The 22,668-nt window shown below is 46.1% G+C and overlaps 1 protein-coding gene across 3 annotated transcripts in view; it reads left to right on the forward strand.

The window, feature by feature from the left end:
• Nucleotides 1-22,668, forward strand: part of Garnl3 (GTPase activating Rap/RanGAP domain like 3) — a 139,910-nt gene that overhangs the window by 110,413 nt on the left and 6,829 nt on the right. For all 3 annotated transcript variants that reach the window (XM_055600845.1, XM_055600844.1, XM_055600846.1), the window contains exons 17-26: nt 115-219; nt 1,749-1,823; nt 5,644-5,755; nt 10,331-10,429; nt 10,759-10,875; nt 12,345-12,523; nt 14,443-14,601; nt 15,549-15,615; nt 19,597-19,704; nt 21,634-21,752. In XM_055600845.1, coding sequence (XP_055456820.1) covers nt 115-219; nt 1,749-1,823; nt 5,644-5,755; nt 10,331-10,429; nt 10,759-10,875; nt 12,345-12,523; nt 14,443-14,601; nt 15,549-15,615; nt 19,597-19,704; nt 21,634-21,752 — 1,140 coding nt within the window. The remainder of the gene's footprint in view (nt 1-114; nt 220-1,748; nt 1,824-5,643; nt 5,756-10,330; nt 10,430-10,758; nt 10,876-12,344; nt 12,524-14,442; nt 14,602-15,548; nt 15,616-19,596; nt 19,705-21,633; nt 21,753-22,668) is intronic.

Raw genomic sequence — 22,668 nt, forward strand, 5'->3', positions numbered from 1 at the left:
TGTGTGTGTGTGTGTGTGTGTGTGTGTGTGTGTGTGTGTGTGTGTGTTAAGAGATACCAAAAGATGAGACTTGAAAAATGCCTCAGGAATCCTAGGCTTGTTTTTCTTTTACAGAACATGCTCAATCGACGATCTTTTAGTGATGTTTTGCCTGAGTCACCCAAGTCAGCACGGAAGAAAGAGGAGGCCCGCCAGGCCGAGTTTGTTAGAATAGGACAGGTATGTTTGCTTCCACAGCTCCTGAGAAGTGTGGTGTGAGTCCCTCCAAGCTTGTCACCACACAAAGATACTTTTTTTTTTTTCTTTTTTGGTTTTTGTCAAGACAGGGCTTCTCTGGATAGCCCTGGCTGTCCTAGAGCTTGCTCTGTAGACCAGGCTATCCTCTGCCTCCTGAGTGCTGTGATTAAAGGTGTGAGCCACTAATGCCTGGCTGAGGCTTTGTTTCTCTTACTATCCTAGTGTGTGTTCTTGTGCTGTGAGAAATGCCAGGACCAAAGGCAAAGGGTTTACTTCCTCTTAGAGCCTACAGTCCATCACTGAAGGAAATCAGGGCAGGAACCTGGTGGCAGGAACTGAAGCAGTGGCCATGGAGGAACACTGCTTACTGCCTCACTCTCCATGGCTTGCTCACTCTGCTTTCTTATATACCCCAGAACCACATGCCCTGGGGTAGCACCTCTGAGAGTGGGTATGGCCCTCCCACATCAATCATTAATCAGAAATTAATCAGAAAATGCCCCACAAACTTACCCACAAGCCAACCTGATGGAGGAATTTTTTTTTTTCAGTCAAGATTCCTCTTTCCAGATGACCCTGGGCTTGTGTCAGGCTGACAAAAACCTTTACACCTGGAAGTTCCATGCTTTCTCTCAAGATTGTGGTGGAAAGACAAATGGTGTTTTGACAGCTGTGTAGATTTGGTTCCCTTTGCAAAACAGCAGTATTGTGCTGCAGGGGGACAGCTCCTGCTGTCTGGATCATTCCTGGCAAAGGAGCTAAGATCTCTCATCTGCCTACGAGGAATTCTCTGAAGAGGGGGAAGCTATTTTGAGAATCACCAAATTGAACATTAAAACCTTCCCACAGCACAGTAGGAGGGAGTAGAGCCTCCAGCGTCAGGTAAGGTCCGGCCAGGAGCACTAAGCAACAAGGCAAGTAGGAAAAGGAGGGTCCTGTGATCAAGGACAACTTGGAGAGAAAGGACACATTTTTCCAAATATGCATCAGTCTTTGTTGCAGACAACAAGACTGGGCAAGATGGATTTGCAGGTAAGGGAACTTGCCACCAAGCCTGACAACCGAAATTTAGTCTTCAGGACTCACATGGTAGGACAACCCTACAAGTTGTCCTCTGACCTCCTGCTTGCATCATGGCAGACACACACCCACATGCATGCATGCCCACACAAAATAAATAAATAAACATCATTTTAAAAATCTTAAAGCCAAATGGTCTTTCCTTTCAGGGACTCTTGAGCCATCAAGATTGTGAAGGGCCTAGGAGTCTACAGTTTTCAGTGTTGTTAGTTTTAAAATTACAGGACTGATTGAGCTAATTTACATGCCAGAAAAGTAGGAGTAGTTTGAGCTATAGCCCTGTGACTGGAGTTTCACCATCTCCTTAGAGAACCCTGCAACTTTAGCCCCAAATTACTCTTGACACATTGCTTTCTGGCAAACCTTGATTGTTTACCCTGCTGTTCTTTCACTGCCTGATCTCAAACCTTAAGTGACATCTCATTCACCAGGCACTGAAGCTCAAGTCCATCGTGAGAGGAGATGCTCCATCGAGCTTGGCAGCTTCAGGGATGTGTAAAAAAGAGGTGAGTGGTTGGTACTTTCTCTGTGAACTGGGAATGTCCTGTGTGCTCAGTGAAGTTATGGAAACCGTTGGGGCAGGAGGATGTCTCCTTTAGACTCCTCAGGAGCCCAGATCATGTAACAAGAGCCTCTGCTTCCTGAGGCACTCCTGCATTTGTGTGCACAGATGGGCAGAGCACTGGGCCAGGATGGTTTCACAGTGCTCCTCAAGTTTCATGTAGATTCATGTCACCTGACCACAACCCAATATTACCAGCATGATTCTGGAGCAGTGACTCTTAGAGTGTGCCCAAGTCAGCGCCAGCCTCCAATCCAGTGTTTCTCAACCTGTGGGTCTCAACCCGTTTGGGGGTGGCATATCAGATACCCTCCCTATCAGATATTTACATGACGATTCATAACAGTAGCAAAGTCTCAGTTAGGAAGTAGCAAGAAAATAATTTTATGGTTGGGGATAACCAGAACATGAGGAGCTGTATTAAAGGGTCACAGCATTAGAAAGGTTGAGAACCACTGCTCTAATCCAATAGCTTGGGAGTGGGCTTGAAAGGTCACTGCCCTAGTTTCATTTCTGTTGCTGTAAGAAAATATGCTGGCAAAAAGCAATGGAGGGGAGAAAGGGTTTATTTTAGCTCCCAGTTCTAGGTTGGTGCATCACTGTAGAGAAATCAGAGTGACAGGAGTTTCTATTACATCACCATAAAGAACACAAAGAAGCAAATGCAGGTTTGTTTGCCTGCTTGCCTGCCTGCTTGCTTGCTTGCTTGCTTGCGCTCAGCTTGATTTTTCCACTGCTGTGCAGTCCAGAACACCCTGGCTAGGAATTATGCTGCTTCAGTGAGTGAGTCTTTCCACACAGTTAAGACAGTCCTAGGTGGGTATACCGACAGATCAACCTTAGACAAATCCTCATTGTGACGCTCTTCTCGGGCAACACTGTGTTGTGTCTACTTGACAAAGCTAACCACCAAGTACTTTTTCACTAGTCCTTAGTCCTCAATAGAGCTCAGTGGTGTGTGCTGAGAAACCATTACCTAACATATAGCCACACAGCCACGTAGCCTAGCAGCACGTCCTGTAGCCTATCTACTTCCTGTTATTACTTTTGGAAGCAGGGAAGGGGAGGATAGGGGATCATCAAGAACAGACCAGGGACTGTTCTTCAAATGGAAGAGCACTTGCCACTCTTGCAGAGAATCTAGGTTCAGTGCCAGCACCCACACCAAGCAGCTCACATCCACCTGTAATCCCAGCTCTAACGGATCCTCTTCTGGCCTCTCCCAACACCCATGTGTATGCTTTATAATGCAGTTGAGAGCCAGGGAGATGGCTCAGTGGCTAAAGGCACTTGCCACTGCCCCTGACCACCTGAGTTCAATCCTGTGACCACACTGTGGAAGGAGAAAGTTGACAAGTTGTCCTCTGATCTCCACAGGCACACAGTGCTGTCTGTAGACACACGTGCACGCCCCCCCCATAAATAAACACATGCAATTTTAATTTTTAATGCAATTGACCCTGAAAAACACAAGTTCCTTCTGATCGAACGAGACAGACACACTTTCCCAAAGGTACGAGAGCTCTGCTCTCTACCCTTTGTGTGCACAGGAGGAATTTGCAGTATTCCTAAGCACTTTAGAAATGGTCCTAATCCTGACATTCTTAAGTTCTTAGACACATATTCCAAACAAAAGTCTGTTCACAAATCTTGTTCATAGTATACAAGAAAAAGCTGCTTCCATTGTTGGGATTTTATAAGTTGTGGACCCCATGGCCCACGCTTGGGGAAGCTCTGCTCCAGAAGACCTTGGGTCTTTCATGTAAAGGACCCTGCTAGGGGACACTTGCTATTAAGACTCAGTTGTTGGCTGCTCATCCATGGGACTGGGATTCCATCCCCAACACCCACATGGTAGCTAACATCTGCCACAAAAGTCCCAGGGGATCCGATGCCCTCTTCTGACCTCCAAACACCCTGCATGCACATGGTACATGGGCATACATGTAAGCAAAATACCCATACACACAAAAAAATAATAAGAGCTGGGGTGATGTCTCATTGAGTAAAGTTAGGACCTGAGTTCAGATCCTCAGCACCCACAGGCAAGCCCAGTGTGATGGTTCATGCCTAAAACCCCAGTGCTCAATGGGCTCTCTCAGAATCCTTGCTGGCCATAGTCTAGCAGAGCTGGCAAGCTTAATGTCCAGTGAGAGACCCTATCTCAAAAAACAAGTAGATACAAAACTAAGAAAAGACTCAGGCCCCTTTACAGGCCCACCTTTCTCTCTCTCTCTGTCTCTTTCTCTCTCTCCCTCTTCTCTCTCTCTCCTTCTCTCTCTCTCATGCACACACACACACATGCACAATGCACACATACAATGACTCCATTGTTCTGTCTTGATATTACCTAAAGTGCTAATTTCAATGTCTGTCTCCCTAATTACATTTTTTTTTTGCCTTTGCATTTTCCAATCCTCTAGCTATACATTGCCAAATCAGAATTGCCAGGCCTCTTCTTGGGAAAAATATTCCAGTTACTGACCTGTCTCTGTTACCCTTTTTCAGCTTAGAAAACACATTCTTTAGGCCACCTCTTCAGAGCAGTGCAGGTTCCATCTTGCAAACCTAAGGCTCTGGGTGACCTGAAGGGAAGCTGTTCTTTGCTCGGTGAGAGATGACCCACGTGTTAGCCTCAACCCTGGTGATGCTCTTGAAGGTGGTCCTCAGTCTCCTTTGAGCTTAGAGGACGTGAACATGTCTCTACTGGGTATTCCCACACCTACAAGAGCAAACACACATTCTGCTAGGTCCTGCTGCCCAGCTGGGGCATGTCAGACCCTTATGTCTAGTTGAGAATAGAAGTGAACATACAAGCCTTCAACTTGTTCCCCAGAAACCTAAGGTCTCAAGCATGAGGCTATGAGAGGTATCTGCAAGGAAGTGAAAGTCTGCTGAAAGTGTTTGCAGTTCTCAGCACTGTGGCTATAGCTCTATGGAAGGGCACTTGCCTACCCTGCAAGAGGCCTTGGGTTTGATTCCTAGTGCCACAAAAGCAAAAACCTTCCACAATGCTGTGTGACTGAGGCCCTAGTAAGCAGTGCCTGCCAAGTCCTGGTCTTCACACCCACCTCAGGGGCTATTGTGAGGGAGAGCTGACTTTATCCCTGAAACAGAAATGAAGCTAAGGTTCCAGGAAGTGTTCACCACGCAGTGTGACATTTCACACAGGGACCAGAAAAAGTGTCCATGTATGTGAACATGCCACACAGGGCTGGAGGTATTTCATTCTCTGTTTTCCTGCAAAACATGTGCTATTTTTTAAGATTTTGTAGCTTTCTGTGGGTCAGTAAGCCTTGTATATTAAGAAAATATCAACATCTTGCATTGTGTATGGTTTAATGATTTTGCTGAACCAGCAACACAGAAATCTTATCTACTTTCTTAATAGCTATATGGGACTTTCTTTTATGCTAAACTAATACCAACCCTCTTAAAGAAAAAAAAAATTTTTAAAGTAAAAGGCACCAATTGTCCCAGCTTCTAGGTGCCCAAAGAACATCATGGTCATATAGAGACAGGCAGTGGTGCCAGAAGCACGGGAGGTCACTGCTTTCTCTGGGGTCCATATTTGAAAGGAGGTTTTTTTTTCTCCTAAGAAGGATAACTGAGTCCAGACCCCATGTAGCTCCTGAGGTGTGGTGCAGCTCACTGCCACAAAGGATCTGTGTTACTGTTTCAGGTGCCGCACTCTGCATTTCCTTTTGGTGGGGCACGTGTTCTTTCTGGTACACTCACTCTCCAATGCTTGTGTTGCCTCACAGCCTTGGGAGCCCCAGTGTTTCTGCAGTAATTTCCCTCACGAAGCTGTGTGTGCAGATCCCTGGGGCCAGGCCTTGCTGGTTTCCACTGATGCCGGCGTCTTGCTAGTGGATGGTTAGTGAGTAGCACTCCTGCAAATGTCTTTTTTTATGTGTGACTTATACTTCTGAGGTGGGTGACTGCCAGTCAGCTCCTGTAGACCATAAATGCCTGGTCCCTAGGGCAGTTGGGCACGTTTGATTTTCCACTCAAAGTAAATCCTTGTTTCAGATAGGTGCTCCGAGGGGGTTTATTTTGTGCTCAGCATGCTGGGAAGTTCATCTCTTCCTTCATCTCCAAGTGGTTCCTGGGTATTAAGCCACCTACTAAAAGATTCTTCTTCAGCAAGCACTCATCATGGTCCCCAAATTTGTTTTAAATGAACAGGGACATGTATTTCACATCATTTTCTTAGTGGACATGTGCTCTCTTGAAGCCTTTTCTAAAAATCCTGACTAGAAAGAAACAATGATGAAATGTCTAAAACACATTATATGAATCTTAGATAAACTGTTTTCATGGCTATAGAAGCAGAAATATTTTGACAGAAGGACAGATTGCTACTTGGTATCTAAATGGCACTGTCTGACAGTGAACTAGACCAGCCTGCCTGTGAGACAGTCACACAGAGCAACCGCCACACACCAGGTCCTCAGCACTGATGGGATGGAGACTCTGGGACAGCAGAAAGCACCTGCAGCTTGTTCTAGACTCCTGATGAGCATCTGAGGAGCTTAGCGGTGGCAGCAGGTCTCCTGGGTTTCTGAGGGACCACGGGCACTAGAGAGACAGCAGCCTTACAGGTGTAGCCTTTGGTGGGAGTGGCTTGCTGGCCTAAAACCACATCAGCTTCCCTCTCTACAGCAAGGCCTCTTGGTCCCTCAGACTTCTGCCTGTACACTCGCCAGGTCCCTGCCCTGTTCCAGGCCCTGTGCCAGTGTGCAGGGTGACAGGAGGCAAACTGCCCCTACCTGTGATCTTCCATATGGATCTTCATCATGTTTCCCATGACCTAACTGTATCTATGACTAATTTAATAAAATGTAGATAACTTAAAATCTATCATGTTTCCCATAACTAATGATGGCTGTAACTGCCTTAATAAAATATCACCAACCTAATATTCATCAGTTCAGAATTTAAATCCTTGTTTAAGGAAACTCTGTGATCTGAAGAAACCCAAGGGTGGGGGGGGTATAGTTCTGTAGTAGAGCACTTGCCTAAGACTATAAGGCCTGAGTTCCCCATCCCCCACCTCCAAAAAGAAAGTGTATATTCTCTGACCTGCTGGCCTCAAAAGGCTGAGAAGTCATGTGAAATGATGCTTGTTACTGCAAGGAAGGGGATGGTAGACTAAGGCCCCCATGCTGAGTGGCTGTACATCTCTGCTGTACAAGTCATTAAAGGGCAGTCAGCATCTCTGCCGTGTTCCCAGTGATTAGCTAAAAAGCTCACAAAATTCCTAGATCTTTGCTAAACGTGCAACCAAAAGTTTCTTTTTATTTTCAAAACTCAAAGCAGACCTTAGATATTTAGTCTTTTAATTTTATAGATGAAGAACAGAGGCCTAAAATAACATCATGGCCTGTGTGAAGTCACTTGGCTGTTTAGTGGGTCTGACTAGAGCCAGGTTCAACACCAACCACGTTCTGCTTAAACACAGTAAGGTCTGCCAGAGTTTCTATTTTGACCTTGATACCAATTTCCAAAACCATAGTCCTGGGTAAATAGGTCTGTAGGATTTTTACCACTAAAGAAATGTTTAATACTCTCTAGTTTTCCTTTGAGATCAAAGAAAGTATCCTGTGTCAAGACTGGATGTAACTTCAGGGAAGTGAGTGGGAGGACTGAGAGAAACAGAGGGAAGGGAAGCTGTGGTCAGTATGTGTTATTGTATGAGAGAATTAAAAAAACATAATGGTTAAGATCCAAGTCAATATTATCAAGATTTTTTTGAAATTCTGCCTTTTGGATCCAGAGTATATAGTGGCATTGATGTAAAGGCTGTCGTGATTTTCCAGCAAATTCTTTTCTGTCAGCCTTGGAGAGGCATTCAGGCTATTCCTCTCCTGTCTTAACTGTCCAGTGACACCCACCCTTCGTCTTTGCTGGGAAGAAGCCCTGAGCTTTTTGTATCTCGCTCTGTGCTGCCCTTCTCTTCCTCCTTAGCTTGCCTTCTGCCCTACACGTGATCATATCACAGACTGTTTTTGTGAGTCGTCTGTCCCTTTCATTTCAGGCTGACTCCCACTCTAGCCCATCAGCCTCATTTGCTCATGAGACTTGCCCTAGAGAACCTGCTTCTTTCAAATGGCATAATTTAAAAAACTCAGGACCCTCCCTCTGCACGGTGAGTGCAGCAAATCCTGCCTTCAGGGACTGCTCACTGAGTAAGCATAATAGATCATTGAAAAGCTCTCTCTAAAGACTTTGTATTCATACCAAAATTACAAAAAGGAATAATTAATTAGTCAAGCAGCCACTAAATTTGTCACTTTCTCCTGTCCTTGCCTTCTCTCCTTCCTGTCTGCAAACCCGTTAGCTGAGGGGTGGATGGGGAATGCATGCAAATCCATGCTGGCTTGGCAGTACACAGTGCACCTCTGTTCACAACAAAAGGAAGGAGGTGCTCCCTCCTTTTTGGTTCCATATGTTCAAGGAGTGACCTTGAACAAGTTTTCTGAACACTTTAGAGCATCTAGTTCCTTCTTGGTTAAATAAGAATATTATATTGCCAACCAATTCTGGTAAATGAGGCATCAAAATTAAAGAATATAGGAAGCTTCAGGATCTAGCATTTACTAAGCCTTTAGTGAATGTGACCTGCCACTCCTGATGCTACTGTGGACCCATAAAATAAATGCAGTTATTCACCCAGATGTGACAGTAATGGCAGAATGAGCTTTCCATGTTCTGAACAGGTAAAATCCTGTGCCAGCATTACAGAGGCCCTAGCATTAGTAGAGAAGGAAGGACTGTGGCTGGTGGATATCACAAGATCCCCACTAAAGGACCAGAAGAAAGCTCTTTGTGACTAAAGGGGACATGGACAAGCTATTTATCTCACAGGATGTTGTAGGCATATCCAAAGCCTCCCAGGCCTGCTGGATCTGGAGGCCCCTCTCCACTGATGGCGTTATTGACCCTGATGGCAGAGGTCTTGCCTTGCTGGGAATCATCCAGAGAGGGATCAACTCCCAGCTCCATTTCGATCTCTGGAAGAGGCCTGAGCTTCACGTCCCCTGGCATCTGAATTATAGAGAAACAGACTAACCCAAGCCTTCAGCAACGCCCTGAAAAGTAAGCTAGCTGCTTCTGCCTAACATGTCCACACCATCACTGGTGGTCTCAGCCTTTGCCTTCTGCAGCAGAGTAAGAGTAAGAGTAACTCTCTCAGCTGATACAACCTACAGTCCCATAGAGGCAACATAATAGTTAATATTACCACTTACAACTTCCCAGTAACCTCAAATGCAAATTCTATCCATAATTGCCATGTCTTGAGAGGTTCACTCACTTGAACTCTTACTGGGTGTTTTTACTTAGTGTCATTTGTTCCTGCTACTTAGATAATTTAACTGATAACTTCTCCCAGTTTTTGTTTCTAAAAAAAAAAAAAAGATATTTCAAATTTCTATATGAAAGAGTATTAAAATATATATAAGCATCACTGGGCATGGTGGCGCACTCCTGTAATCCCAGCACTCCGGGAGAGAGGCGGAGGCAGGCAGATCTCAGCAAGTTCAAGAGAGATGGTTCAGAGGTTAGGAACACTTGCTGCTCTTCTGGAAGTCCTAAGTTCAGCTCCCAGCACCCATGTGGGTAGCTCATGACCACCTGTAACTCCAGCTCTAGGGGATCTTAATTAAGCCTGTGGCTCCGAGGATACCTGTACTCTCATGCACATATCCACATGCAAACACACATAGTTACATATAATTAAAAATAATAAAAACTTTAAATATATAAGCAAACAGGGTAGTGGTGGTGCACGCCTTTAATCCCAGCACTTGGGGGGCAGAGGCAGGCAGATCTCTGGGTTCTGGACCAGCCTAACGTACTAATCAGTTCCAGGACAGCCAAGACTACAGAGAGAAATCTTGTCTTGAAAAACAAAACAAAACAAAACAAACAAACAAACAAAAAACACATACACACATAAGCAGACTACTATTGATACATGCAGAGGGCACACTAGAGCTAGGATATATTAATATTCACTTTAAATGTAAAAAGAAGTATTAAATTTATTTTCTTGAAAAATCCATGAAATAATACAAGATGTACTTTCTATTATAACATTAAAAATAAAAGAAACTGCTGCTCTTTTCCCCCTAGGGTGTTTAGACCTTTCTGTCAACCCTAGTAAATCTGGAGATGAGACAGGCTGCTCTTTCTTTGGTGACACCAACAAGAAAAACATAGCTTCTCCTCATGTTCCCTCTGCTATGCCCATCCCCACAGAGAGTTCTGGGTGCCACAAAGTAGGGCATATTAGTACTTCTCCCACTCAGAGGGAACAGTGCTTGAACTCCTTTTGAGACCTTATGAGAGCTCTGGAAGCCAACTCCATCCTTGACTAGAGAGGCGCAGGTCATCCCGGCCATGCATCACAGGTGGTCCCGGAGAGTAACCAGACCTCTTTTCCAGATGACCTTCCCGCCGTGCCTGTGTTTGACAGAACTCTGCCTGTGAAGCAGATCCACGTGCTTGAGACCCTGGACCTTCTGGTTCTCAGAGCAGACAAAGGTGCTGCCCCTCAAATGGCTGCTCCGGGAAGAACGGGAGGGCGGGTGACCCACTGCAGCCAACCCCAGGGTCACGGGTCTGGGTGTGTAGGTCATGTCACTGTTTCTTTTCCTGGTGTCAGTGAGGTGGTCCTTTGGTGGCCCGCTTTTTGGGATAGTGGGGGGAAGAAGTTTCATTCTCCCAGGATGATGGCGAGTAAACGTGTTATGGGATACAATAGCTTACGAGCTGAAACACCTCCCAGCTCTGGTTTGTATGTCTGCCCTGGGAGTCCCAGCAGGTCATCTGACTTCTCTCTGTAACCCCCTCTGCCTTCTCACTGTCACCAGGGAAAGATGCCCGCCTATTTGTCTTCCGGCTGAGTGTGGTGCAGAAAGGCCTTGATGGCAGGCAGACTGGAAGGAGCAGATCTGACTGCAGAGAAAACAAGCTGGAGAAAACCAAAGGTAAGGGCTGGGGAGTAACTCAGCAGGTGGAGTGCTTGCCTGCAACCTAGGAGGCCCTAATTTCACCTCCAGCAGCACTGCAAAAGCCACCCCTGGCCACATAGCAAGTTTGAGATATTGTCACAAAAGCCCTGGGTTTGAGTCCCAGAACTGCCTAAATGGAATCTTGGCTTCCCTAAGAAGCTAGAAACATAGGAAAGCAGGTTAAGCACAAGGAATTTCAGCTCTCAGGTCATAGGTCTTGAAGTAAGTTCAGCTCTCTTAGCTAATCTGTAACAAAAGACACTTTGGGACTTTGGTTCTTACGAGTTCTGGTCAACCTCTACTTCAGTTCCTGTAGTACGGTAGATACAAAGCCAAACCCTGGGACTGGAGAGATAACACAGAGACTTAAAGCAGTCGTTGCTTTGCAGAGGAGCTAGGTTCGATTCCTGGCATCTACATGGCAGCTTATAACTATAACTTCCCTTCTGACCTCCTCACACATCAGACACACACATGTGCATGCACATACATGCAAGCCAAACACACAGACACATTGTCTTAGTTACTTTTCTATTGTATTGCTAAGATACCATGACCAAGGCAGCTATAGAAGAAACAATTTACTATGGGCTAACAGAGCGTGAGTCAATGACCAACATGGGGGCAGGCAGGCAGGCATGGCACTAGAGCAGAAGCTCAGAGCTCATACCTTGAAACAATAACCATGAGGCAGAGAGAGAGAGAGAGAGCTAGCTGGGAATGGTGTGGGATTTGGAAACCTCAAAGTCCAATAGCACACCTCCTCCAGCAAGGCCACATTTCCTGATGCTTCACCACAGTGCCACTGACTAGGGACCAAGCACTCAAATATATGAGCCTATGTGGGCCGTTCTCATTCAAACCCCCACACACATAAGCAAACCTAAAAAGAGTACAAATAAATAAAACCAAGTCTACAAGCTGCAGAATAGAAGGGGCTTGCCTTTCCTAGCCTTGTTTTCATGTCATCTTGCCTGGTGAACTAGTTATTTTTCTTTTTGCCATGACTGAATGTCAGGCAAGAAGCAATTTAAGGGAAGGAGGAGTATTTCTTGTTTACAGTTTAAGAAAGGATATGGCCCGCCATGGTACAGGAACATGCAACGTGGCCTATGTTTTCCCTGCAGTCAAGAAACAGAGCACAAACAGGAAGTGGTAGTGGGCTAGGCTGTAAGACCCACCCCCAGTGACTCACTTCCTCCAGTGAAGTTCTACCTTCTTAAGGTTCCACGGCCTTCCAAAGCAGTGACACCAGCTGGGGACCAAAATGTTCGAGCACATGAACAGGGAAGAAGCATTTCAAATTGAGCACCTGGTATCCAACACATAGCCTGTCCCTGAGTTATGCCTCATTCCAAGGACTCTTAGGAACCATTCCCAAGGTTCCCAGCCTGAGGATTCCAACCCTCTCCACTCATGGTGACTGTCATCCTTCCTCTTCCCAGGATGCCACCTGTATGCTATTAATACTCACCACAGCAGAGAACTGAGAATCGTGGTTGCAATTCGCAATAAGCTGCTTCTCATCACAAGGAAACAACACAACAAGCCAAGTGGGGTGCCAGGTGCCTCGCTCCTGTCTCCCCTGTCAGAGTCACCAGTTGAGGAATTTCAGTACATCAGGGTAGGTTTGCTGTCCAGCTTGCTGCTCTTCTGGTGTTAAACTGATTCCCTTTCTAGTCCCAAGCCTGTCACAGTAACTGATGTGGGGCCCAGGCCTCCTGTGCTCTAGCTTGCCCAGACGTCTAAGCTGTGCTGTGTACTCATTCATGATAACCTCTACAAGCACTGGGCATGGGAGTACAGCAATGGCCAGTGCAAAGTCTCTCAGCCCATAGACCTTGCCTTCAAGTTGAGCAAGCAAATACCTGATAAAAACACAGGCTGGGCATGGTGGCGCACAACTTTAACCCCAGCACTGGGGAGGCAGAGGCGGGTGGATATCAGTGAGTTTAAGGCCAGTCTGGTCTGCAGAGCAAGTTCCAGGACAGCCTGGGTTCTGTTACACAAAGAAACCCTGTCACAAAACCCAACCTCTCATTCCAGAAAGAGAGAGAGAGAGAGAGAGAGAGAGAGAAAGAGAAAAGAAAAAGAAAAAAGTGCTAGGAATAAAAAGATAGGATGCAGTGGGTAGTGGGCAGAGTGAGGAGGAATGGACTTCTACCTGTGAAGAGACACTCAAATGAGTCATGAGTGGAAGGAGGGCTGAGGAAAGGGGTATGCCAGAGAGCAGGGGCAGAGAGTCAAAGACCCTGGAGCCTGTTGAAGGCACAGCCAGTCATGAATGGCTGGTGCTGAGGAGACAAAGTGGCCAGTTCAGGAGATCTGGGAGCATCTGGAAGCCTTGGCAAGGACTTTGGCTTTGGCTCTGAGGAATGTAGGGACTATGGGAACGTTCAATGCACAGAAGTGTGCTGTTTTAAAACATGGTTTTGGCAGTAGAAAAGCACACAGTGGGGCAGGAGTGTCAATTGGGAGACCTGCTAAAAGGACAGAACAGGATCCAAGCAGGCTGTAGCGGTCTTGGTAGCTGGAGAAGCAGGAAGAGGCTTAGAGCAATGCTCTCACTCCACCTTTGTCTGCAGGATATGCTGATGGGTTGAGGGCTCAGCCTCAAGGCTGAAGCCTTCTGAAACTTGTCCCTTCCCCATCATCCCACCTCTCCTCCGGAGATTTAAAAAAAAAAAAAATGCAGTTGTCAGGCATGGTGGAGCACGCCTTTAATCTCAGCACTCGGGAGACAGGCAGGCAGAGCTCTGTGAATTTGAGGACAGCCTGGTTGACACGGCAAGTTCCAGCTATATATAGTGAGACCATGTCTCAACAAAGCTTAAACAGCTACAGCTCATCACGACAATGAGCAAGTCCAGCACTGTCCACCAGAGCCAAGTGTTGCAACAGGCAAACAAAGAAGGTGTTTTCGCTCACCTCCTGAATTGTGCATATAGGTTTCTGCATCCATCCTGGGGACAGAACACTCTGACAGCTATGTTAAAACAGGTGTCTCCTTCTCAAAGCTAATTACCACCACAGTGAACATTTGTGTAGAGAAGTTAGGTGGCGTGAGCTCTGAAATCACAGAGTTCAAATCATGGCTTTACCACATATAAACTGTGTGACCATAAGGAAGCACCTGAGCTGGGAGACAGCTTCTTCCTCCCATAGAGAAAAACAGCTTACCCACTTCCAGAGGTTTCTGCAAGGATCCAGAGAAAACACTACCCAGCATGCAAAGCTCTCAACCAGGCGGTCAACAATTATTAGTAACTAAGTCACAAGACAGACAGTGGAGGCTGAAGCCACTGCTCAGTGAAGTCAGATTTTGAAATTCTTTCCTGGCCTCCATCCCTCCTGCAACAGAGGTCTGGGACTTGAGGGGAGATATTACAGGAAGCCGTCTGGTGAGACCCCTACGGTCTGCAAAGCATGGCTCTGCTGTGGGCAGGCGGGTTGGATTCTTCTGGAAGGAGGGTCAGGTAGTAGAGGCTGTCTGAAGACGGCCACCGTGTCTAACCTGTGTCCTGCTTATTGTCACCCACACAGGAAATCTGTTTGTGTGACTCCCCAGCAGTGATGACCTTGGTGGACGGGCCAACAGAAGAGAGTGACAACCTCATCTGTGTGGCTTACCGCCATCAGTTCGATGTGGTAAATGAAAGCACAGGAGAAGCCTTTAGGCTGCACCAAGTGGAGGCCAACAAGGTAAGTTGACAGTTGTAGGAACAGATTTGTAGTGAGAGAACGCAGAATATTGTGTCTTCTAATTTTAGATACTATGACGTGGCTTCTTTAAACTCACGTCCTCTAGTCAGGTATGAAGGCTCATATGTACAGTTCTTGAATTTGTGACGGTGAGGCACGTTAACCTGGGTTGCATAGTAGTTTGAGGCCAGCCTAAGCTACATGAGATCCTGCCTCAAAATAATAATAATACAATGCCATGCCGTGCATCTGTATCATATGACATGCTCCTTAGGCTGGGGCACAGAACCTACCTCCAAAGCTTTTGGACTCCAGAGGGACAAGGGATGGCTACAGCCCAGAGTGAGCATCCTTGTCTCAAATCTAGACAGTGACGACCCAGGGTCAAGTGTGTCCTAGACCTACTCTACTGTGTTATGCTGTCTTTATGGAAACACAGAGATAAAAATGGAGACACACTGGCTGCTGGAGGCAGAGTGAAGGTGCAAGGGTGTATGTCAGGTGGATTGGATCTGTGGCACTCCACAGCTAAGGGACTCGGAGTCCTCAGACTTCCTTTTGCCTCATGTGAGACAGGCATGGTGCTGTCCACTTGAGAGTCGGTGTGAGAATGGAGTGATACACACAAGAACCCCTGTGAACCTGAGCACTCTGGGTAAACAGAGCATTTAGGAACAAGCAAGCATGATGCTGCATTCAGACCTTCTGGAAGGACAGGAAAATGGGGTGAAAATGTCCCACCCAGAATGGAGAGAAAGCAAGCTGTTTGTTTTTCACCTGCAGTTCCTTGTAACCTTAGGTCCAGGTGGCACTGTAGGTACTGGTGAAGCAAAAATGGCCTTGCAGCACCCTGATTTCTGAAGGCTGAGGGCCACAGCTAGACACTTGAGGAAGTTTTCAAGTGTTCCTGTCACACACACCGATGCCGCTGCCCATTGTCATTGCAGGTTAATTTTGTGGCAGCCATTGATGTGTATGAAGATGGAGATGCTGGCCTGCTCTTGTGCTACAACTGTAAGTCAGGGAGATGTCTGCTCTTCATGCACAAAAACAGCTTATTTGGAGGATGGCAGGGTGGGATCTCCCTACTCCCTCAGACTGACCTGATGAACATGGCTGGGAATATCACCATACCAGGGAGCGTCTAAAATCTCATTCCTAACCATACCACCGGCTGCAGCCTGGGCCTGTCAGTGACATGCTTACCAGAGCTGCCACCATGCGCCTGCTTCCAGGGTGTGGGGTGAGGACAGTGGCATCCAGCTAGCAGGCCCTTATTATATGCCAGGTAACCACTGTGTCATTCAAATTGTCACTCAAAGTGGCCTACAGTAGTCTCTGTTGTTTCCTGCACGTGGAGCTAAGGCCCAGGAGACTTGTGAGGTGAACTGCCTTCCTCAGGGTTGTGTACTACTTAGCATCAGGCCAGGACCGTCTGACCCTCTTGACCTCAGTATCAGATTGAGTCTTCTGTTACCGAAAGGTGAATGTCCCTCATCTGAAGTGCTTAGGCCCAGAATGTTTCAGAGTTTGTATCTGGGATAGTTCCACATACATAACTAGTTATCCTGAAAATGGAACCCAGGTCTAAACACAAAATCTATTTGTATTTTTTAAAATTTTTTTAATTTTATGTGTATTAGTGTGATGGTGTCAGATCCCTTGGAATTAAGGTTACAGACAGTTGTGAGCTGCCATGTGGGTGTTGGGAATTGAACCCGGGTTCTTTGGAAGAACAGACAGTGCTCTTAACCACTGAGCCATCTCTTCAGCCCCTATTTATATTTTTTATACACTTGCTTAAGGCCAGAAAGTAATTTTTATGAGTTTGTATTGTTATTATTAGACTATCTGAATTTTTCACTTAGATTTTAATTGTTATTTTTGTTTTGAGATGGAGTCTCACATAGTTCTGGCTGTCCTGGAGCTTACTCTATAGATCAGGCTGGCCTTGAACTCACAGAGATCTACCCGCCTCTGACTCTCAAATGCTGGGATTAAAGTTGTAAGCCAGCATACCCAGAAAAAGTGTCTGAATTTTGTCTATGACCCATCAGATGAGGTCAGGTTTAGGATTTTCTACCCGCCAGCACTTAGAGAGTTTCAGATACTAGGTCACTTTAGATTTCATATTGTTTTAGATTAGAGGTACACAAACTATAACTTTTCTTTTAACAGAGTCTCACTGTGTACCTCTGGCGGACCTGGAACTCTGTGTCAACTAGGTTGGCTTGAACTCAGAGATCTTTCTGCCTCTGCCTCCAAAGAGCTGGGCCAGCAGGCCTGGTTTGCAAGCTGTAACTTTTTACATTTTTCTGCTGTTCATGAAATCAGCCTAAATCAGGCCTGAGTAGCTCAGTTAGGTTAGTTTGGGTCCAGTAGAAGAGTAAGTTTTTGGCAGAGCAGATGTATCAGATACTGACTTCCAGCCTTTTAAGGGCTAATGGGGGGCTGGAGAGAAGGCTCAGGGATTAAGGGCATTTGTCCCTTTTATAGAGAATCCAGGTTCAGTTTCCAGCACCCACATGGCAATTCACAACCATCTGAGGCTCCCAGCTCCAGAGGATGCATGCAGCTAAAACACTCACATACATAAAATGAATAAATCTTTTTTAAGTTATTTTTTAAACAAATGAAAATAAGATCATTTCTTGGATTTGGTTTAACTAAAATTAAAAAAAACAACAACAACATAATTTTTCAGCCTAGAATCACCAATTTCTATAGTAGCAATTCTGGTTATAGCTCATACATCAGATACTTTGATAAATAATTTATAATTAAACAGAAAACCCTTTAATCAACACAGAAATTTGTCTGGTTGGTATCATCTTCCAAATCCAAGGCTTAACAGGGAATAGCCCAGAGAAGGCAGGACAGCAGCTTTCCCGCTCTGAGTCACCCCTTGGGGACATTCAGCCATAAGTTTTAGTCTAGGCATTCCTCAAAATTCATTCCTCAATGAATTTTAGAATGTAGTCCTGTGGCTTTATTTTAAAAATGTATGGGGAAAGAACTGACCATCCCCCTCTCCACACATCTCCTGGAGAGATGGCTCAGTGGTTAAGAGCACTGACTGCTCTTGCAGAAGACCTGGATTCAGTTTCTAGCACCCATATGATGGCTCACAACCATCTATAACTGAATTTTCAAAGGATCTGATGACCTCTTCTGCCCATGGGCACCAGGCACACATGTGGTGCGTACGCATACATGCAGACAAAACGCTCACACACATAAAATAAAAACAAATAATTTTTTATTTTTGGTTTTTCGAGGCAGTATTTCTCTGTGTTGCTATGGCTGTCCTGGATCTACTCTGTAGGCCAGGCTAGCCTCGAACTCATAGAGATCCTCCTGCCTTTGCCTCCTGACTGCTGGGATTAAAAGCATGTACCAACACCACCAGGCTAAATAATAAATTTTTAAGTAAACTAATTTTAAAATAGACACGACAGTTCTGTCTTATAAACCAGCACTCAACAGTGTGTGTCAAGGGAGTGGCAAGCCCCAGGCAAGCCTGAGCTACATAGCAAGATGCTATCTCAAATCGTATATACAACAATGATAGTTGTTATCCTTATTTTAAAAGAAAAGGGTAGGCATAAACAGTTTCTACAAAGATTTTCTTACTTTGTGAAGGCCTGAGACACATACACTAATGTTCAGAGGTCAGAATAGACCAGAAGCAGTAGCTGAATTAAACTGGCCTTAATGTAGCTGAAGTTCAGCAAGGGGATCCACATATGGTCCAAGTTCTCTAGTAACATGTTAGAGGGGTGTATTAATCAGGGTTCTCTAGAGTAACAAAACTTAGAGGATTGACTCTCTGTCATATGTTACATATGTGTATATGATATATATCATAGATAATATAGATCATATAATATATATAAAGAGAATTTATTAGAATGATTTACAGGCTGTGGCCCATCTAATCCAACAATGGCTGCCCATGTACAGAAGGTCCAAGAACCCAGTGGTTGTTCAGTCCGTGAGGCTGGATATCTTAGCTGGTCTTCAGTGTACACCAGAATCTCAAAGAAGTAGGCTCTAATGCCAGTGAAGGAATGAAATTGCTAGCAAGGGCAAGCAAGCAGACAGAGAGCTTCTTTCTTTCATGTCCTTATATAGGCTGTCATCAGAAGGTGCGGCCCAGATTAGAGGTGGATCTTCCCCCCTCAAAGATCTGGATTAAAGGTGTATCTTCCCACCCCACAGATCTGGAATAGAAGTGGATCTTTCCTCTCCAAATGATAACAAACACCCTCACAGGTGTGCCTAGCCATTTGGGTTTTATTTAAAAAAAGATTTATCTTTTGACATTGCAGATGTAGCCAAATTGACAACCAAGAATTGCCATTTCAGAGGGCATATGCAGCTCCCGGCATGCTTGTAAAGAGTGAGGCTCAAGAGTGACCTGCCTTGTAGAAAGGCTTCCTCCACCCATGGGTTGCCCATTCTGAATCTTTTCTCTGGCATGATGACATGGCGCAAGTAGGAAGCACATGGGCTCTCAGCCTGGCCTGGCTCCATTCAGGCACCCCTCTGTAGAGCTGAGGCTCAGGACAGGCCACCTCACCTCTTCCAACCTCAAGCTTGTCTGCAAAGCGAGCTTACAGGATAACAGCATCTACTTTCTCAAGTCAGACAAATCATTTAGACAGTCTTCTTAAAGATCCGTGCTTGGCACACAGTAAATTTTCTCTAGGTGGCAGCTGTTAGCATACATGGTAACAATGTCAGTCTTACTGCGACTGCGTCATAACCCTGACCTAAGGGTAGGCAATGGCTATCCATAATGAACTAGCGGGGAGAGCCCGGTGTGGTGGCTGACACTCGTAAGCCCAGCACTTGGGAAGCTGAGGCAAGAGCATTGCTGCAAAGTCGAGTCCAGCCTGGGTACACAGGCCTAGTGGGGAGGGTGCTGTCTAGGGGCTGCAGGGATCTAGGTGCCATCTCTAACAAAACCAGTCGCTCTTGTTTTCATTGCAGACAGTTGCATCTATAAAAAGGTTTGCCCCTTTAATGGTGGCTCTTTTTTGCTTCAACCATCGGCATCGGATTTCCAGTTCTGTTGGAACCAGGCTCCATATGCAATTGGTAAGAAAAACCTTTCCCATGGTTCTGTGCTCCTGGCTGACTCCTCCTGCAGGTGTCATGTGAACAACCAGGACTCCCTTCCAAGCTACCGCACACCCTGGGGTGTGAATGTTCTTCAAGTGCCCTGCTGTTAGATCATCTTTATGCTCTCCTTTTAGACTCGTGTGTCCCCTGGCTCTTCTCAGTTCCTAAGCACATGACATTTGAAAGCAATTAAATATAACTTGTCAGTACCTGGCAGGCCTTTTCTAAAATTCGAAAGCCAGGTCTCTAGCCAGCGTGCAGACTGGCTGGGGGGAATGCACAGACATTAGTTCTTACCTGCATTAAAACCTGAGAGTCCAGAAGCTTAGGGGCTGGCAAAGTACCTGCCAACAAAATGTCAGCGTGGGCCTGGAAAGATAGCTCAGTCAGCAGAGGTACTTGCTGAAGGGCTGATGACCTGGGTTCTGATGACCCAGACCAATACGATAAAAGGAGAGAACTGACTCCTACAAGTTGTCCTCTGCCTGCCACATATGCACCCTCCCCCTCCCCCACATACACATTAAAATGTAATTTTAAAAAGTAAAATCAATCCCAGCACCCAAGGAAGCAGAGGAAGGCAGATAGCTGTGAGTTCGAGGCCAGCCTAGTCTACAAAGTGAGTTCAGGAGAGCCAAGGCTATATAGAGAAACCCTGTCTCAAAAAAATTTTTTAATTAATTATTTTTTTTAAAGAAAAAGTAAAATCAAAGGTGGTGCACACCTTTGATCCCAGCACTCAGGAAGCTGAGGGAGGTGGATCTCTATAAGTTCCAGGACAGCCTGGACTACACAGAGAAACATTGTCTCAAAAAAAAAAAAAAAAAAAAAAAAACCACACACACACAAAAGTAAAGTTCCCAGATGTTGATAGGGCTTCATGGTACATGTGGTGTCCACAAGGCCCTGAATTCCATTCCCAGCACTACAAATAATAGGAATAAAACTTTAAAATAAACACCAAGATATGGGTAGTGAAGATTGTGTTTATAAAGCCACAGTGGAAATTAGAGAATCACCCCAAAGCCAAAAGTGTTCCCATTTGGACTGTTTCCTGCCTGCAATGCAGGCTGTGCTGGCACAGGCCTGCAACCCCAGTACTTGGGTAATGGTGGCAGGAGGTTCATAAGATATTTAGGGACACAGGCAAATTCAAAGCCAACTTATTTAAAAACCATAAAAAAAAAAAATCTTATCTGCTAAAAGGCCCACATCAGAAAGAGTGTTGAGAGAGCAGACCTGAGGAGGGTGGCTGGTCAACCCTTAATGACAGATGACATAAGCCAAAAGGAGGAATGGAAACTGACCTCTGGGCTTTGAGCCAAGCGCTAGAGAGATCAGGACCAGAGGCATAGCACGGCAGAATGTCACCAAGGACACACCCCAACAGACAGGTCACCTACGCAGAGCACAAAGGGGGAAGGCCAGGGTGGACAGTGAGGTGTGAAGGACCAGTCAGAAAGCACAAGCACAATTGAGGAGATGTCAGCATGCACAACAGCACTGTGAGGAGGAGCACACCTGTGACAAAAACAAAGCAAGCACCTAAGTGCAGGGATGCTCTGAAGGACACAGCAGCTGCCTGGAAGACGAGGCCAGAGGGGTGCAGAGAAGGGGTAAGAGTCCTGGGAACACACAGCAGGGCCAGGACGGAAGAATAAAGGAAAGATGTTCAAGCTGTACTGAGTGTGCCCACAGGACTAGGCAGCTGAGCCACCGGAAGACCAAGTAATGGGCATCAGTCAGGGACATAGTGTAGCCCTGAACTGGTTAGCGGGCACACCCAAGAGGCAGGCCCACCCATGTGAAGCAGACAGAGAATGGGAAGGATGGAAGTTTCTAGAGTGGTGAGGGTGACTACACAAGTGAAGCTACTAGCCAACAAGCTCATCTGTTCCCTTGCAGTCTGCGCTTTCCCATACCTCCTGGCCTTCACCACTGACTCCATGGAGATCCGCCTGGTGGTGAATGGGAACCTGGTCCACACAGCGGTTGTGCCACAGCTGCAGCTCGTGGCCTCCAGGGTGAGTGGAATGCAGTTTTATGGCCCTAGCACCCTGGGGTGTCAAGTGAGCAGAAACTGCTGTTTATCGCATCAGGCCAGCTGTTCTGTGTCATGGTGCCGGAAGGGAGGTGGGAACTCTGACAAGACTGACCAAGTGGGATTTTCACAGGCTCCAAATGCTGTCTTGGGGTTGGCAAGATGGCTCAGCATGGAAAGCACCTGATGTGCACATCTGACCACCTCAGGCCAATCCCTGGAGGCCATGTAAAAGTTGGAGGACAGGACCAGTTCCACAAAATGCTCCCTGCTTTGGGGAGAGAGCCAGTGGTCTCAGTGGCAGCTTGGGAACACTCAACTGTAATAGTGCCTTCTTCTCTTAATCTTTAGTTATGGTGGGTGTGTATGTGTGTGTGTGTCTGTCTGTCTGTCTGTCTCTGACTATATGTGTGTGTGCTTGTGCACCACAACACACATGTGGAAATCAGAGGACAAACGGCCTGGGTCAGCTCCTTCCTTCTACCGTGTGGTCCCAGATATGAAATTCAGGTAGCAAGTGCCTTTACCCCCTGAGCCCGCACTTTCCTCCATGTTCTCTGCCTAGCTTCAGTTTGAGTTTTTCCTTGTGAACCACTGGCTCATCAACTAACCCACACCCCATAGGAAGAGAAGCAAATCTGAAGGACACCGGAAAAGATGACCTTCCAGGGTGTCTCTGTCTAGTGCCCCCACACGCACGATTCAACCCCACCAAGGCCTCTCACTCCTCCACACTAGAATAGTGCCCCTGCCTCATTTCTCATGGCCCCTGCTCAGCCTTGATCTTATTCATGCTGGTTGGAGGCAGCTGTGAGCATAGAGCTGTCCTCACTAGCTCCCAAAATATGTACATGTTTACAACATGTACATGTGTGTTTGTTGACTGTAACTTTACTGAT

Source organism: Psammomys obesus, unplaced genomic scaffold, assembly GCF_907164565.1.
Source record: "Psammomys obesus unplaced genomic scaffold, mPsaObe1.curated_primary_1811, whole genome shotgun sequence".
NCBI classification, from domain to species: domain Eukaryota; kingdom Metazoa; phylum Chordata; class Mammalia; order Rodentia; family Muridae; genus Psammomys; species Psammomys obesus.